This window comes from Limanda limanda, chromosome 13 (genome assembly GCF_963576545.1).
Source record: "Limanda limanda chromosome 13, fLimLim1.1, whole genome shotgun sequence".
NCBI lineage: Eukaryota > Metazoa > Chordata > Actinopteri > Pleuronectiformes > Pleuronectidae > Limanda > Limanda limanda.
In genome coordinates, this window is record NC_083648.1 from 10932371 (window position 1) to 10947346 (window position 14976).

Below are 14976 nucleotides of genomic sequence, written 5' to 3' on the forward strand. Positions count from 1 at the left end.
CTCCTGCTGGTTTCAAACCACTAATTAATTACGACTCTTTCCTCCAGTGACGATGAGGATTTTAAGGATGCAGTGCACAGATGTAATCAGTCGTCTCACACACACATGGTGTAGTAGGATGACTCTGTGCAGGATATGCGCATGCAGCCTTGTCAAACACCCCAACACTCAAAACATTGTTCTGGTCCCATCTATTATAAGCGCTGCCTATATATATGTGGCCTGTTATTGCTTCAAGCATAGCATGGTGTTGCTCTATTTCATAGTACATGAACAAACCCATTTATCCTTATCTGTCATTTCATAACTTGTGAGGTATCTGTCACTTCTGGTCCCGCGGGAGTTCTGCGTGCAAGTTTTTTTTCCTTTAAGCTCTTTATTTAATTGACAGTTTATAAGTCATTTATGTATATAGCTGACTTTGATTGGACTTGGGAGGATGTTATGTTTGGTTGTTTGGAGCCGGCTACAGGAAGTGCCCACCTCCTAATGATCAGGGTTGCATTACCTGATTATTTATGTACAGGGTCAGAGGGGAGATGCCGTCTATAGATGTCTTTGTATGCAAGTTTAAAATGTTCAGGTTTAAATTGTCCTCTGAGAGTACCTGTAGACATCTGAGAGGAGTTTATATACATGTGGTGGAGGTAAATACAGAAACTAGGCTTATAATAGAGGACTGATACTATAGAGTGACTCACAGTTGATAGTTTACTGCCTGGTTGTGATGTAACGAGGTCAAGTGGACGTTCACACATACAACGAAGAGGAATCTCCTTTAGTTTCTTTTTTAACCACGTCTTGTAAAGTTAGCCGGGGATTTGTCGGAGCAAATGTGAAGGTATAGGTGGAATCTGAATATGCAGCCGGGGACTTTCACATGCAACACCCCTCTGTGCACTGATGGGTGTTGTATTAGGTTTCAGGTCCTTTGTGTTTCCCGGGCCTGCAGCTGGGCCTGCAGGTATTGAAACAATTAACTGACCAGACAAGATAAAGAAAACAGTGAATAATGTGTTCAACTTTATTTTTTTCTGCGCATAACTTCCCAATACTGAAGTTGTGTGTTGTTGTGTAGTCGGCCTGTGTGCTTTTCCACACGTGGATTGAAAGGGAGGTGTTTTATTTATATATTCTGCTTTAATTCAACATATAGTCAGGACATGAGGGTTTGCACAGTATTTATAATAACACATGCACAACTTGAGTTTGTGTCAGAGCACCTTCTTTTGAAGGACTAGCAGGAGCAGAATGAGACGAGGGGTTATTTTGGCGATGGAGATTAAGGCAGGGGCTTTTTGTCATTTGTGCGAGACAAGCCATTCATCCATCCAGTTCACAGCCAAAAAAAGGCTGGTCCCAGAAATTAGCAGTTTCAGCTCAGCAGCAAAGTCGTCGGGCTGTGAAGGCAGAGAGAAATTGACTAATTAGCAATGCGCACTAAAACTTGACGGTTCTCTCTATAACAGCGAGGGAAAGACTCGGTTTTTCTCCCCCTTTCTCCTTTTCTTTCTTCCATAGATGTTTGAAATCGCAGTCATTTACGCTCGACAGTTTTTACAATAGCCTTGAGCCATAATTTTGCGAGTCTCTCCAGCATCCATACCCCTGCATGGTCTCTCTCCACCGGCCATGCACGACCGTTTCTCTCCCCAACCGTGGATTTCCTATTACTCTCGTTACGACTCACTGAGCCCCAGGCCCAAGGATAATGATGTGTTGTTTCTTGGTAGCATAATTTGTCACACGTATATTTCTTCTTCTTCTTCTCTTGCAGAAAGCACAGCTCCCTCTCACACACTCACACACTTCTTGTTAATTCAGAAGAACAAATGATCAACGTCAACAAATAAGCGGAAATTGTGAGAGACTTTAGGAGTTGGATTCAATGGTTATTCTGAGACGCCACCGACCGTAGACTTTGAAGGAAAAAGGAGGACATTTCTTTTTTCTTTTTCTTTTTTTTTTTTGTACAAAAACAAAAAAAGGAGAGAACAAAGGAGAAATCAAGTGAGATTATTTTTGGGAACCTGAAGCTTTACTTTCTTTTTTCTCCCTGTGGCGACGAGCTGAAGTCAGGTAAGTTTTTTTTTCAAAGCTGCTCTCATCGTTTAGTTGTGCCAGGCGCGTTTTACTGGCTCGGCTTGTGTCAAGTTTGCGCACATTACGCACAGAGAAAAATAGCTTTTTTTCTGTGCAGCTCGACAAAACGCTGGATGCAGATTGCACGTCGCGTTTAACTTTAGCCAGAAGAAGCTGCATCTCGGGGAAGATTCGTTCATACTCACGTAGCCGCGTAACTCGGGCAGACTAAAAAAGGCGAAACGCACCCGCGCTGCCGGAGGATGGCTCTCGGCGGATTTCGGAGGAGAGTCAAACTAATTGCTTTTGTATGAATCTGTGCGATGTGTAATGTCCTCGTCGTGGGGGTGTGAGGGACGGTGGCAGCATGGAGGAGTGTTGGCTGGATGCTGCATGTGATCCGTCCTCTCTACGGTCTCTCTCCGGTCTCTCTCCGGTCTCTCCACCCCACGATCCGGCAACTTGTGCCGCGTAACGGAGCCGCAGCACCTCCCGGTCCCCCGGTGGTGGTCTGACATCCCCCCTCGCAGCCTCCCAGCCTCCATTTAGATCCCCTCGGTGTCGGGATTCTTTTAAGAATGAATAGGAGCAGCTCGCCGTGGGAACTACTGCGTTTTTGTTTGCTGCTTTACGACCGGAGAGCGAAGTTGAGGGCGACCCGGAGCCGCGTCGGACGCAGGGTGGTCGCAGCCGCCGCCGGCCGCCGCGGGGGGTCCGTGGGGCTGCTGCTGCTGCGTGTGTTGTGCAAATAAATGACCTGAGGTAAATGGCTTGCATGGTTTATTTGTTGCCTAGGTGGCGTTCACAGTCAGGAAGTCATGTCCAGATCGGGTGATAGAACATCCACCTTTGACCCCACACACAGTGACACCCTGCTGCACGGGCTCAACCTCCTGTGGAGGAAGCAGCTTTTCTGTGATGTGACTCTCACTGCCCAGGGACAACAGTTCCACTGCCACAAAGCCGTGCTGGCGTCCTGCTCCCAGTACTTCAGATCCCTCTTCTCCTCCCACAATGTGATCAACAACAACGAGCGGGGGAGCAAAGGGGACCAGGGCAGCAGTGGGACCCCCTCATCCTCTCCTGATGACAAGCTGGTGACCCCCAGCGCCAGGCCCATCAACAACCTGGTGCTCCAGGGCTGCTCCTCCATTGGACTGCGATTAGTGCTGGAGTACCTCTACACTGCCAACGTGACTCTCTCCCTGGACACAGTGGAAGAGGTGCTGTCGGTCAGCAAGATCCTCAACATCCCCCAGATCACTAAGCTCAGCGTGCAGTTCCTCAACGACCAGATCTCCGTGCAGAACTACAAGCCGATCTGCAAGATCGCTGCCCTGCACGGCCTGGACGAGACCAAGAAGCTGGCCAACAAGTACCTGGTGGAGGACGTGCTCCTGCTGAACTTTGAGGAGATGTGCGCCATGCTGGATGCTCTGCCACCCCCAGTTGAGTCTGAGCTGGCCCTCTTCCAGATGTCAGTCCTCTGGCTGGAGCATGACCGGGAGACTCGCATGCACTATGCCCCGGACCTCATGAAGAGGCTGCGCTTCGCCCTCATACCTGCCCCAGAGCTGGTGGAGAGGGTGCAGTCGGTTGACTTCATGAGGAGTGACCCAGTGTGCCAGAAACTACTCCTGGACGCCATGAACTACCACCTGATGCCCTTCAGGCAGCACTGCAGGCAGACCCTGTCCAGCAGGTGAGCACGACACACACACTCACACACTTCCACACACACACACAAGGTGCTGGAGAAGTGGATGTAAGGTGATTAAATGCCTCCCACTTGTTAAATTTGAACAAATTAGCTTTCCCACTCAGTCGAGGTTTGGTCCTGCTGCCTGTGTGGGTCAGAGGTGTGAGGTCTGAGGCCCAGGTAATGAGACCTGCTAAGGGGTTTTCCTGTTAAAGACTGCCAGCTGTCAGGGGTGGGGGGGGGGTCTACTCTGTGCTGCACTGTACCCATGATTACAAGGTTACCTTATGTTTTAGCGAAGGAAAGACAACTCTTTTATTTCCTAACACATCTGTGTAATTGCTCTCCAATCAGTGTAGACAAGATGCAGCAAACTAGACAAAGGTAATGTAATATGATTTGTGGCAACTCTCATGAATCCAATTTGAAACGATATAATTAGATTGTTACCAGGATGACATGGTAATTACATAACGGTTCTGATGCAAGTGCAAGTGATACCCTGTCACCGATATGAGAAGAATAATGCAGTCAAATGGAATTCAGTGCATGTGGATGTGTTTTTATATTTTGGGAAATGCAGCATCGATTTTCATTTAGAGTTAATCGGGTGAAGCTCCTTCTTCAGGTGAGGTGCACGTGTCTCACAGGAATAGGCCGAGTGGCACAGTTTTCTCCCACGTTTGTCCTGATCAGCACTTTTAGGGGCTGGTGTGTTGTGGCTAAGTTGATTGATTGACGGTGCTGGTGTCAGATTTAGTTTACAGAGCCGAGTTAGAGGCTGGAAATGTTTTAGGAGCTTGGATATTCAAATATTTAAATCCCTGTGTGTGTATAAAGGAGGAAAAATAAAGCTGTGGCATCAGAGGACGGAAACTCGACGATCCAAAAATGTGCAAAATAAATCTATCATTTCTGTTCCTACATTATCCCAATAACATATCTATTCCCCACATATGGACCCAAATGAGCAGGGAATCAGGAATCCTCATAATTAGTTTCACATGCCACTGTTTCTCTCCTCTCAATTAATCACTATTATCTATGTCCAGGGGCTCATTTGCATATGAATAACCCCCAAACACTTCCGAGTGGGCCAGTAGCAGGGAGAACGTACCGAGACAATGGCGATCCAACCAAGCATAAAAAAGTAAAATATGAAAAAGGGGGAAAAGGTGTCTGAATATAAAGGCCAGCTACTCTTAATCTATTCACCCTATATTGTGATTAATTGGGAGGTTTGTGTTGAAATCCATTCGGAGGCAGATAGTGGTCATTAATGCGGAGTAAAGTGTGCAGCTCTGAGGTTATATATCATACACAAACAGCAGGAAATATCTCACGACTGGCTCAGCCACGTCACATGAATCACCGCAGCCAATGAAAGGGAGACATTGTATAGGCAGGTTTATCCACTCAATTGCGCTTTTCCGGCCTCCAGCATGGCACCCTGCAGGATCGTCCTCGCTTCACAGCTAATTGAAAAGATATCTTTAGAGTACAATAACCGTTCAATAACACATCAAAAGGAGGAGTGCGCCGTGGAGCAATTTTTTTGTTAATTATAATGAACGTGGCCACGCATTGCCTAATAGTAGTCTCAACTTCTGTTCTCGTACAGGAGACATTCAGGTACAGATATTAATTTACCCATGCATTTAGTTTTATTTCACTCACTGATTAATTCATTCACACACCGAGCGACTGCAAAGTGAAAGATCAGAACACGCAGGGGCGAGAACGGTTTATACTGTCGGTGTAATTATGTAAATAAAGAAACGAAAAGGTGTCCAGGTGCTGCTTGTGTTTATTTTACCCTTTGGATGTTTAATTTCAAGGCTTCATACCTGTTTTGTTCTTTGTTTCCTTCCCCTTGTCAACACCCCCACACTCTTGACTTTACAGAATCCGTTCCAATAAGCGATTGCTGTTACTGGTGGGTGGTTTGCCTCCTGGACCCGATCGTCTCCCCAGCAATTTGGTCCAGTATTATGACGACGAGAAAAAGACATGGAAGATCCTCACAAGTGAGTGGCAAAAAAAGGCTCGGCTGCCTCTTCTTCTTTTCACCTGGGGCATCTTGTGTTAGTGGATTTTATGATGAGAAATAGTTGTTCCTATGGATGACTTTAACACAGGTTAATTTCCAGGGAAAATGAGGGGAAGGAGTTCCCTAAATCCTTCAGGTAATAATGTATCACTATCACTTTTAATATAAGTTTTGAATCAGAGCGTGACTTTACAGCACTGTGGCTCTTCATGCCCGGTTTCCCTTGTTTTTGCTGAAATATGCTGGCAGGATGCATGATGAGATTTGCTTGAATCTAATGATCTATTGTGGCAGAGAAGGAAGCATAATGAATGGCGTCTTCCTGCCACAGCATTTACATGTAGCTTGATCATTCGCATATTGATCAATGCATAACGTTGACTTACTCCCATCCATACTAATACACTGGACGGAATTAACCTGTTGACCTGGTGTCACTATCGATGTGGAGGGTTTATATCAGGTAAAGCAAAATGCCACCAGATAAGGTCAGGGAGACAGCAGCTGTAACGTTTATACAAACAGTCAATAGATGGATGATTTTAATTGACTAAACAAAAAATGATAACAGTAATAAAAGGAAATAGAGACGTATCCCGTGACCCGTTGGGATTTATACCCACGATACAGTTTGCAATATTGATTTCACGATTTCGTAATGAAGGCAAGTTGTCACAATTTCACGAAACAAACTGTTGTATTGAACGAAATGTGGCGTCTCCAGAGAACATGTCTGAAGGGGCTTCAGAGACACGTCCCTCCAGCTCGGTGCCATGCTCTTTCTCCTCTCTGTCTTCCCTGACCTTTGGAGGCTCACCACTACACTATATCGTTGCCATGTTGCAAAAGGTCAAAAAAAGAGCTAATGGGAAACCATATCTGTCCTTTGTATCATCAGCGCTGGACATATCGAGTGTTTGTCCTTTTGTTTTGGTCGCAGCCATATCTCAGCAGCGTCTCCCCATCCGTACACATTAGCCATAGGTCTGTCTCCTGTCAGCTCGGCACAGTGCGGTTTATATTCTCACTGTATGGCACGAGTTCTTAATTCAGGTGCGACAATTCTGTTGCTGGCTCTTAATTCCATGCATTGAATGCTTGAATCATAGCGTTTGCTGAGAGTCGTCTGTGATTTCTTTTTTTTTTTCTTTAGCTCATGTTTGTCTAAATCTTTCAGGGAGGCATGCATACACCACAGCCTGAAGCTCACTGGTGTTTATGCTGTCATTTTCTCATTAAACTCACCCTCCTGGGTATAAACTGCACCAAGCAAAAGGTCAATAGGGATTTCCATCACTCAAAACTAAAAAGTTAACACTCAAATGGTCCGTGGCCAAGTGGAAGGACAAAACTGCAAAATCATCCCTTAACACATCAGTGACCGTCTGATGTAGCCTCCACACAATGGATGTGGAATAGAAGATTATTAACATTCAATCATAACTTTTCAATGAGGCGAAACCTGAGAGGGACAGCCTTTGATTAAGACATTCATCAACACAATTTGGGGGGAATCTGATCCCTCTGGTTGTGTCACATGTGTCTGCTGCTCGCTGATTCCAGTGCAAAGTTTGCCATCTAGTGTACCCACAGCAGCGTGGACAAAACACCAGACAAAGGCAGGCACCGGCTCAGCCACGATGCCAGACTGCTCCCCTCCTCGTCTCCTTTTTTAAAATAACCTGATATTAAAATGTCACACTACGGAAATGGACCCCATCCACGCAGCGTGGCCCCAGAACAAAGGAATTCAGCTCAGTGGGACGCAATTGTGATGGTGTTGAAGGCACGTCACAGCTCGAGCAGCAGTGGTGCATTAGCTGTGGAGTCACTCATGCGACCCCGAATGTGCCTCTATGCAGAGGTTTCTGACTCCCTCTAGTGAGCCCTGGAGCTCACTGTAGACTGGAGTGATGGCGTCCATCTCGTGGAGGACGTGCTCATCCTGCCCCCCCCCCCCACGGCTGCTCACCTCTGGGGCGAGTGCAGGATTTAGGGGAGAGGGGACACAAATGCAGCAGGATTTCACTCTCTCTCTGTCTGAGAGGCGATAATGAATAAGGGGGGAGAGATGTGGAAAAATTCAAGCCTTTTTTATTGTTTGCACTACACACGACTGGTACAGTGGACGACAGCTATTACAGCCTGTATTTCATTTCTCCCCCTGTTCACCTGCATCTGTGGCACCTGTAGAAGCCAAATCATCCAGCAGTCAATGCTGCGACATACTGTGCAGCAATAATCTTCTTTTCACACGGGTATACGGGATGATTTTTAGTACGAGTACAAGTCACTAGACATCAAATAAAAAGCCGCTCATCCGTGTCCTATATACTGCTGACGGAATGATAATGTAAATAGCATGTAAGGGAATTTGGCAGTCACATGGCACTTGTCTTTGAGGTGCACTGGAGGCAGGCAAACTAATCCCCTCATTCGAGATAAATCTGTGTTTAGTGTATGTAGTATTAGTTCTCAGGCGAGACTCCCCCCTCCTGCAGAGGGGGACCGGCACATGTCAAACCAGCCCGAGTGAGATCGCAGGGAGAGACCACTAGGAAAGAAATGAGATTCAAGGCTGTCTAATTTTGCTGCAACTGTGATCCATCAGGCGGTGGGGAGGTGACAGTGGAAATGACTGATGGAGACAGACAGGTGGGCTTTAACATTTCACTGATTTGTGCTCAAAAAGCACCGGGCCTGAGATTTATTGAGTGAACACGATCATGTTCATTATGACTGTCACCTCAGACCATTTCTCTACATCTCAATGGGGTCACTTCAGCAAAAAAAAAATATTAAATATAAAAATAGATGGAGGAGAGGGGTGGGGGTTGGGGGTGCACACAAAATCATACACAAGGGGATATCCTGGGTGAGGCGTCCTACTGTGTCTGTTGGCTCATAACAGATGATAATGACAGACTGACAGACAGATAGACAGGTAGATAGATATTGTGATAACAAACAGTAGACACTTCGCTCTGCCTCATACTTTGATTTGTTCCGGTTTCAGACTCAAGTCTCAGACTCAGGTTTGATTCCCCACAAGAAATCCCTCCGTACAGATGAATGAATCGTTAGATCCAGGGAAAAACTTAACTTTCTCCTCAAACTATCAGTTTATTAGGTACACCTAGTTAAAACTGATGCTGTCTAATCCAACAGTCCTGCAGTAAATCCTCCTTCATAAAGCTTTCACTGTCCACTTTTCATCATAATTGTTTTGGAGGTGTGCTCATTCGACTGTGTGATTATTTTACATGATGCTCTGTCAGTATGAGACAATACGATTCATCGGCAGCGCAAATTGCAGCCTCCAAAATAAATGTCAATTGGAATCTGAAGCTTTCCCCCAAAAACTGTTTCAGTTACAAACTAAACATTATAACCGTCATTAAAGGTTGGATTCATTGCAGGACTGTTGTGTTAGACTCCATTACTTTTAGCATTGTTTACATAATAAACTGACAACTGCTTGTATTTGCGTGTGTGACACAAATCTTAAATGGTCAAAGAGGCTGAAGTACTGGAATTAAAACTGTTTGAATTTATGGGCTTCTTTATACAAATTAAACCAGGTGTTATTGAGCTGTAAGTTGAGTAGATTTATTTCAGTACTAGGGTTTAGGGACATTAATATTAGTACAGTTTGACTTTAATGGGATTTAGAGTAGTTTGTATATATATTTTGTAACAGTACATCTATGAAAAATTATATAAAAATCCTGATGCAAACTATCAAAGGGAGACCAAATAAGGTTTGACCCTTAGTTTGCAACCTCCTCACCACTGACCTGTATCACCCTCATTCCATGTCTGACACCTTTTATTTTTGTGTCTGCTCTAGTAATGCCTTACAACAGTGCCCATCACTGCGTGGTGGAGGTGGAGAACTTCCTGCTGCTGATGGGTGGAGAGGACCAGTGGAACCCCAACGGTACTGAAACAGCACGCAATCAATGTCTCGCTTTCACACGTCCAATCTGTAAAGAGCGATCTGAGCCAGCGTATCTGAGCTGGTGTAGAACTTTCAGAGAGTTTTAAAACACTCATCCTGTAGAGGCAGATCAGCTCTGAATAGACAAACAACACTCTAATCAGTCTTTACAATAATAACAGATGGAATTAAGACTGACATATTTTTGATTTGGAAGTTATAAGAGTGTTTTTTTTAGAAATGTCGGTAACATATTACAGGATAATGAAAAATAGATCACTGTTGTCCTTTTGTTCTTGTTTCACCAATTCTCATTATAATACAACAGAACAGCAGCAGTGTTCTACACATGCTGAAATCAGTGGAGTTTATTTGGCACTGAGGGTCAACACACTACCACAGCATCATCATAGATAATATCAGACTTTTTGAGGGACATCAGATCACTGAATGATTTGAATCACAATCCTTCAGTCAACACTTGTTTAACTTGTTTCACACACACACACACACACACACACAGGAAGTCAACACGTGTGGGAGGTGATTTTCAGATAATGTGTTTATTTTTAAATGACGACCTGCAGAGTAACAGTTGTGCATTTCATTGGTATGTAACAAAGACTTTGGCAGAGACTTAGCTAGTTGGAAGTGAGCACAGCCATATTATGCTTAAACTTTATTTTCCTATAAAATGTTATTGATCTTGGTTTGGATGTTATTTTGCAGGAAAGCACAGCACTAACTTCGTCAGCCGCTATGATCCCAGATTCAACAGCTGGATACAGTTGCCCCCCATGCAGGAGAGGTGAGCCTTTAGAATACATCCTTTTCATTCATACATTCATTTATATAGCTTTATATTTTATTTTTATGGCTTTTTATTGCTTATGGATCAGTGCGTTGTTCAAATGTAACCCCGATTGATGTTTTCCAAAAGGCAATATACAGTAAAAGGTAAATACATCTGCTGATGCAGAACTTTCAGGGGACTACAAAAAGGTTTTTGTTTGTGAATCAAAACAATATTTTTTCAGTATTTGTTGTATTTATTGTGAGAGTGGAGAAAAACAGGAAATGCTGTAAACTGTCCAACATATCATGGACCTGCTGCATAAGTCCATGTTGCTAACGCTATACACAAATTATCAATACATTTATGGCATTTATCAATGGAATAATAGACAGAAGAGCACATAACTCCACTAAGGCCCAATATCCCCCTTGCAATCCAGCTCCACCAAATAACACACACTCATAGATATCCGTTCTCTGAATACACCTGATTTTTTCATCAAAATCTATGAAGTAACTCCTGTATTCACAATTCACCGATTACAAGACAAAAGAGAGAGTCTCAGTTTCAATCTCTTTCTTGAACAATTTCCTCCTCCTGCAAAAACACTACAAACTACAAAATCCTACTATGAATCTTGTTGTTTTAACGATGTTGTCTGGTCCACCCCCCCCCCCCCTCCTCAGGAGAGCCAGCTTCTTCGCCTGCCGCCTGGAGAAGCACCTGTACGTGATCGGCGGTCGGAATGAGACGGGCTACCTCTCCAGCGTGGAGTCCTACAACCTGGAGACTAACGAGTGGAACTACGTGTCGTCCCTGCCGCAGCCGCTGGCCGCCCACGCAGGATCGGTTCATAACGGCAAGATCTACATATCAGGTCAGGAGAGAGGCTGTCACTCACTCACTGTTATCCTGTCGTCCTTTCAAAAGAGGGACCTGGTTTCTGAAAAAGAAAAATACATCTGCCGAATTTATTATGTACTTTATTTTATTTTATTTATTTTTTTAGGGGGTAACAAGCTCGGAGGCAGTTCTGCTCGGTTATTGTGCTCGTTTTTTATGTCATAAAAAAAACCTCTTGTAATCTCTGTTAACTGCACTGGCATCTATTAAGTGATGAGAGAAAGCCAACAAGCTTCCCTGTAACCGGATGTAGCTGTGAAATATTAAAAGTATAGAAAGAAAACTAGTTTATAAGTTGAAGATAATATGTGTTGTGTATTTCAACATGGAAACCCTGATAATTACTAGGTTCAATAATACGTCAACACATTTTTGTATATATCTATCTCCATCTATATATATATATCCTAGACCAATATACAAATCCATGTCAGTCGGTCCAATGTAGTACTTACTGTGTTACATAAGCAGCCATGAGTGTGTACTTACATTATTTATTTCGACTCAGTATTGAAGGCGTAATGCCATGTTTACTCGTTGCAGGAGGAGTACACAATGGGGAGTATGTGTCCTGGCTCTACTGTTATGACCCCGTAATGGACGTGTGGGCCAGGAAACAGGATATGAACACAAAGCGAGCTATTCATGCCCTGGCGGGAATGAACGACCGCCTGTACGCTATTGGTGGAAACCATTTGAAAGGTAAGTGCTCAAGCATTTCAGTAAATTAATAGAAAACAGGTCAGGGTTCATTTTTCCTTTTTCAAAACTGTACAAAAGAGATACTGTCACTATGATCAGTTTTATTATAAAACACTCTGAGTCTACTTGTAATGAAATATTGATAAAAATGCCGTCAGATTTTGGCAGATCGCAGACACACGGGAAAAGCTTGAAGCTCGCAGATTTAATCAAACAGACTTCAGAGACCCCGGGAGACGACAGAAAGAAAAATGTTTTTGGGCTGATCCACGTGTTCATGCTTTCTACTGTATTTAACTGAATATAGTGACTGTCATTTTACCCCTATTACGATTTAAATGTTACTGAATTCTGAATTCAGCTCGCTTAAAGACCAGTAAGAAGAACGCTGAGAAAGCCACAAACACAGAAATAAAATAATAATTCTGATCACATCTAATCTTATCTCTCAGACTTAGAAGACAAGTTGAGAAATATATTTTCAGGCCTTGACAGACAAACATCCAACTGATCACTGTTACTGAGACATACATGTGACACACAAGCGGAATTATTCGAACACATTTTTCTTCCTCGTCTCTCAGGTTTCTCTCACCTGGACGTGATGTTGGTCGAGTGTTACGACCCGAAAGCCGACCAGTGGAACATCCTGCAGACCCCCATCCTGGAGGGTCGCAGCGGCCCGGGCTGCGCTGTTCTGGACGACAGCATCTTCCTGGTGGGCGGATACAGCTGGAGCATGGTACGCTATCTTTTTCAGATCAGATAAGATGCTTTTACATTAAAGGAACAGGATATTAATGTTTTATGTCTTTGCTACTGTCAACAACAACAGATACTGATTGTGTTTACATGCTCGTCTTTTTTTAATGGTGTTGACATGGAACATGAAATACCTTGTTATTCATATCATTGTATTATCATACAGGGAATAAGGTTTCTTACCATCTCAGCCACTGTTTTCTGTACCAGCAAAGACTGTTGATAAAACCTGGGTATGGGTTCACATGCCCGTTTCCTGGTATTATGCTCTAGATATTATTTTCAGCTTAATAATGCTTATCCAGGTTTCTGAAAGCTGGATTTGATTTTAACAAGCACAACAGATAAGACACCAGAGACTCCTGCTTACATCTAGGTTTACATCCAAATGTACTGGCAAATGGTAACTTACCTTTTTGAGAAAGACTACTGAGGAAAATGCGAATCAATACAATTCCATTATGTGAATATTAAGAGTTGGTTCATCAAGATAAACAGCAGGTGATGCTTATTCTCCAGACTGGAGCCGTAAAACTATCGCAGAAATTTTATGGCTCAGTGATTAGAGGAGAAACAGTAAAACCTCACACATGATTTAAACACATTTTCCCTGATCTGATCTAAATGTTTAATGAAAGTTTAGTTCACATCCTTCGTGTGTATTATGTTTTACATTTTTGCAATATATAAAATTGTTGGTACAGTTTTTCTAGTTTTTCATTAACATTTAAAAAATTGTGTTGGGTCGTATGGATGGAAACCAACCTAACATTTTAGTTTATCTCTCAATATGAAATGTTATCATGAATATATACTTTGATTTTTGAAAGAGATATACAGCTGGGAATAGTTTTCTAAGACCTAAAAAAGAATAAATTGTGTATTTGAACTATTTCTAGCTGTGGATGGATAAACATTTGCCCTGAGTGTACTGTACGGCAGCGGGGGGTGCACATGAGGGGAACATGTCTCTCCGTGCTACAGTGTGGCTCACCCGTGTGTTTTTAATCATTTTTGGAACAGTGCAGCTCTGTGGCACAGAGCAATAAGCTCCATCCGGCTACAGAGGCATCACTCGTTATTAGCGTCAGTTAACTGGGTTCGGTCCTTTCATGGAATCTGTTGACAAAATGTGTAAAAAGAAATCACCAGACTATTCCTTTTTAATAATGAATGTGTGTAAAAGATGTCTCCATCCCCCCAGTTAGAAAACCCAAACAGCCTCTGAGACTAATGAAGAGAATGACTTTATTTATTTTTTTCCTCAGGGAGCCTATAAGTCTTCCACCATCTGCTACAGCCCAGAGAAAGGAACGTGGACAGAGTTGGAGGGAGAGGTGGCAGAGCCTTTAGCGGGCCCAGCCTGTTCCACCGTCATTCTGCCCGCCTGCCTCCCTTTTAACAAATGACAACTAATCCGAGCGCCGGGAGTCCGGGGCGGGAAGCGGCAGAGAGACTGGGGGGAGGACCATCAATAAGCAAAGCAGTTGTCAACTATTTTGTGACGAGCCCTGCGGTCAGACGACGAGCGTGTGTATAAATTATTTTTTTACAGGTTTGACCAGAGCACTTTCGTTATTACCTGCTGAAGGTTTGAGGGGGGAAAAAAAAAACAAAGAAGAAGAAGAAAATTGTGTAACTCATGTATTTAAACTCATCTGTGTTATGAGAAAAATTGTCAGTTTCATATTTGGTTTCTTTTAAGCTGATAGTAAGTGTTTTTTGGCTTCTCTTCTATAGCACGCATAGTGTTGAACTGAATTATAGCTTTCAGATCCATTGTACCTTGTATTCAGTAGACGCATAATTCCAGCAAAATGCAGTGTTGCTTCACGGACTGACGCTGGGAAGAAGGTGCTTCGTCACCGGGTTACGTTAAACTAGAGCTGGGTGAGTTACATTCATTGTGATGATCAAAAGTGTATAAATATTCCTCATAGCTCATGTTATTAGTCATTTTCCTCTGGCTGGATTGTGCACCTACCCTGCTGCGTCACATGGTCAGATCATGATGCAACTGTTTTGTTGTCTTTCTCTGGAAA

General features: G+C 43.5%; 1 protein-coding gene across 1 annotated transcript; it reads left to right on the forward strand.

Moving 5' to 3' along the window:
* Window positions 1–2879: 2879 nt before the first annotated feature.
* klhl14 (kelch-like family member 14) lies at window positions 2880–14343 on the forward strand. Its single transcript, XM_061084992.1, has 8 exons — window positions 2880–3784; window positions 5687–5808; window positions 9682–9771; window positions 10501–10579; window positions 11254–11444; window positions 12014–12172; window positions 12757–12914; window positions 14203–14343. The coding sequence occupies exons 1-8, from the start codon at window positions 2901–2903 to the stop codon at window positions 14341–14343; spliced, it is 1824 nt and encodes a 607-aa protein (XP_060940975.1). The 5' UTR covers window positions 2880–2900.
* The last annotated feature ends 633 nt before the right edge of the window (window positions 14344–14976 follow it).

What these genes read in the sequence shown, in the direction of transcription:
- klhl14 (XM_061084992.1), top strand. Translation starts at nt 2,901, where the DNA reads ATGTCCAGATCGGGTGATAGAACATCCACCTTTGACCCCACACACAGT. An exon ending in GACATGGAAGATCCTCACAA is followed by an intron (nt 5,809 to 9,681) that starts GTGAGTGGCAAA and finishes TGTCTGCTCTAG; the next exon opens with TAATGCCTTACAACAGTGCC. An exon ending in CGGCAAGATCTACATATCAG is followed by an intron (nt 11,445 to 12,013) that starts GTCAGGAGAGAG and finishes TACTCGTTGCAG; the next exon opens with GAGGAGTACACAATGGGGAG.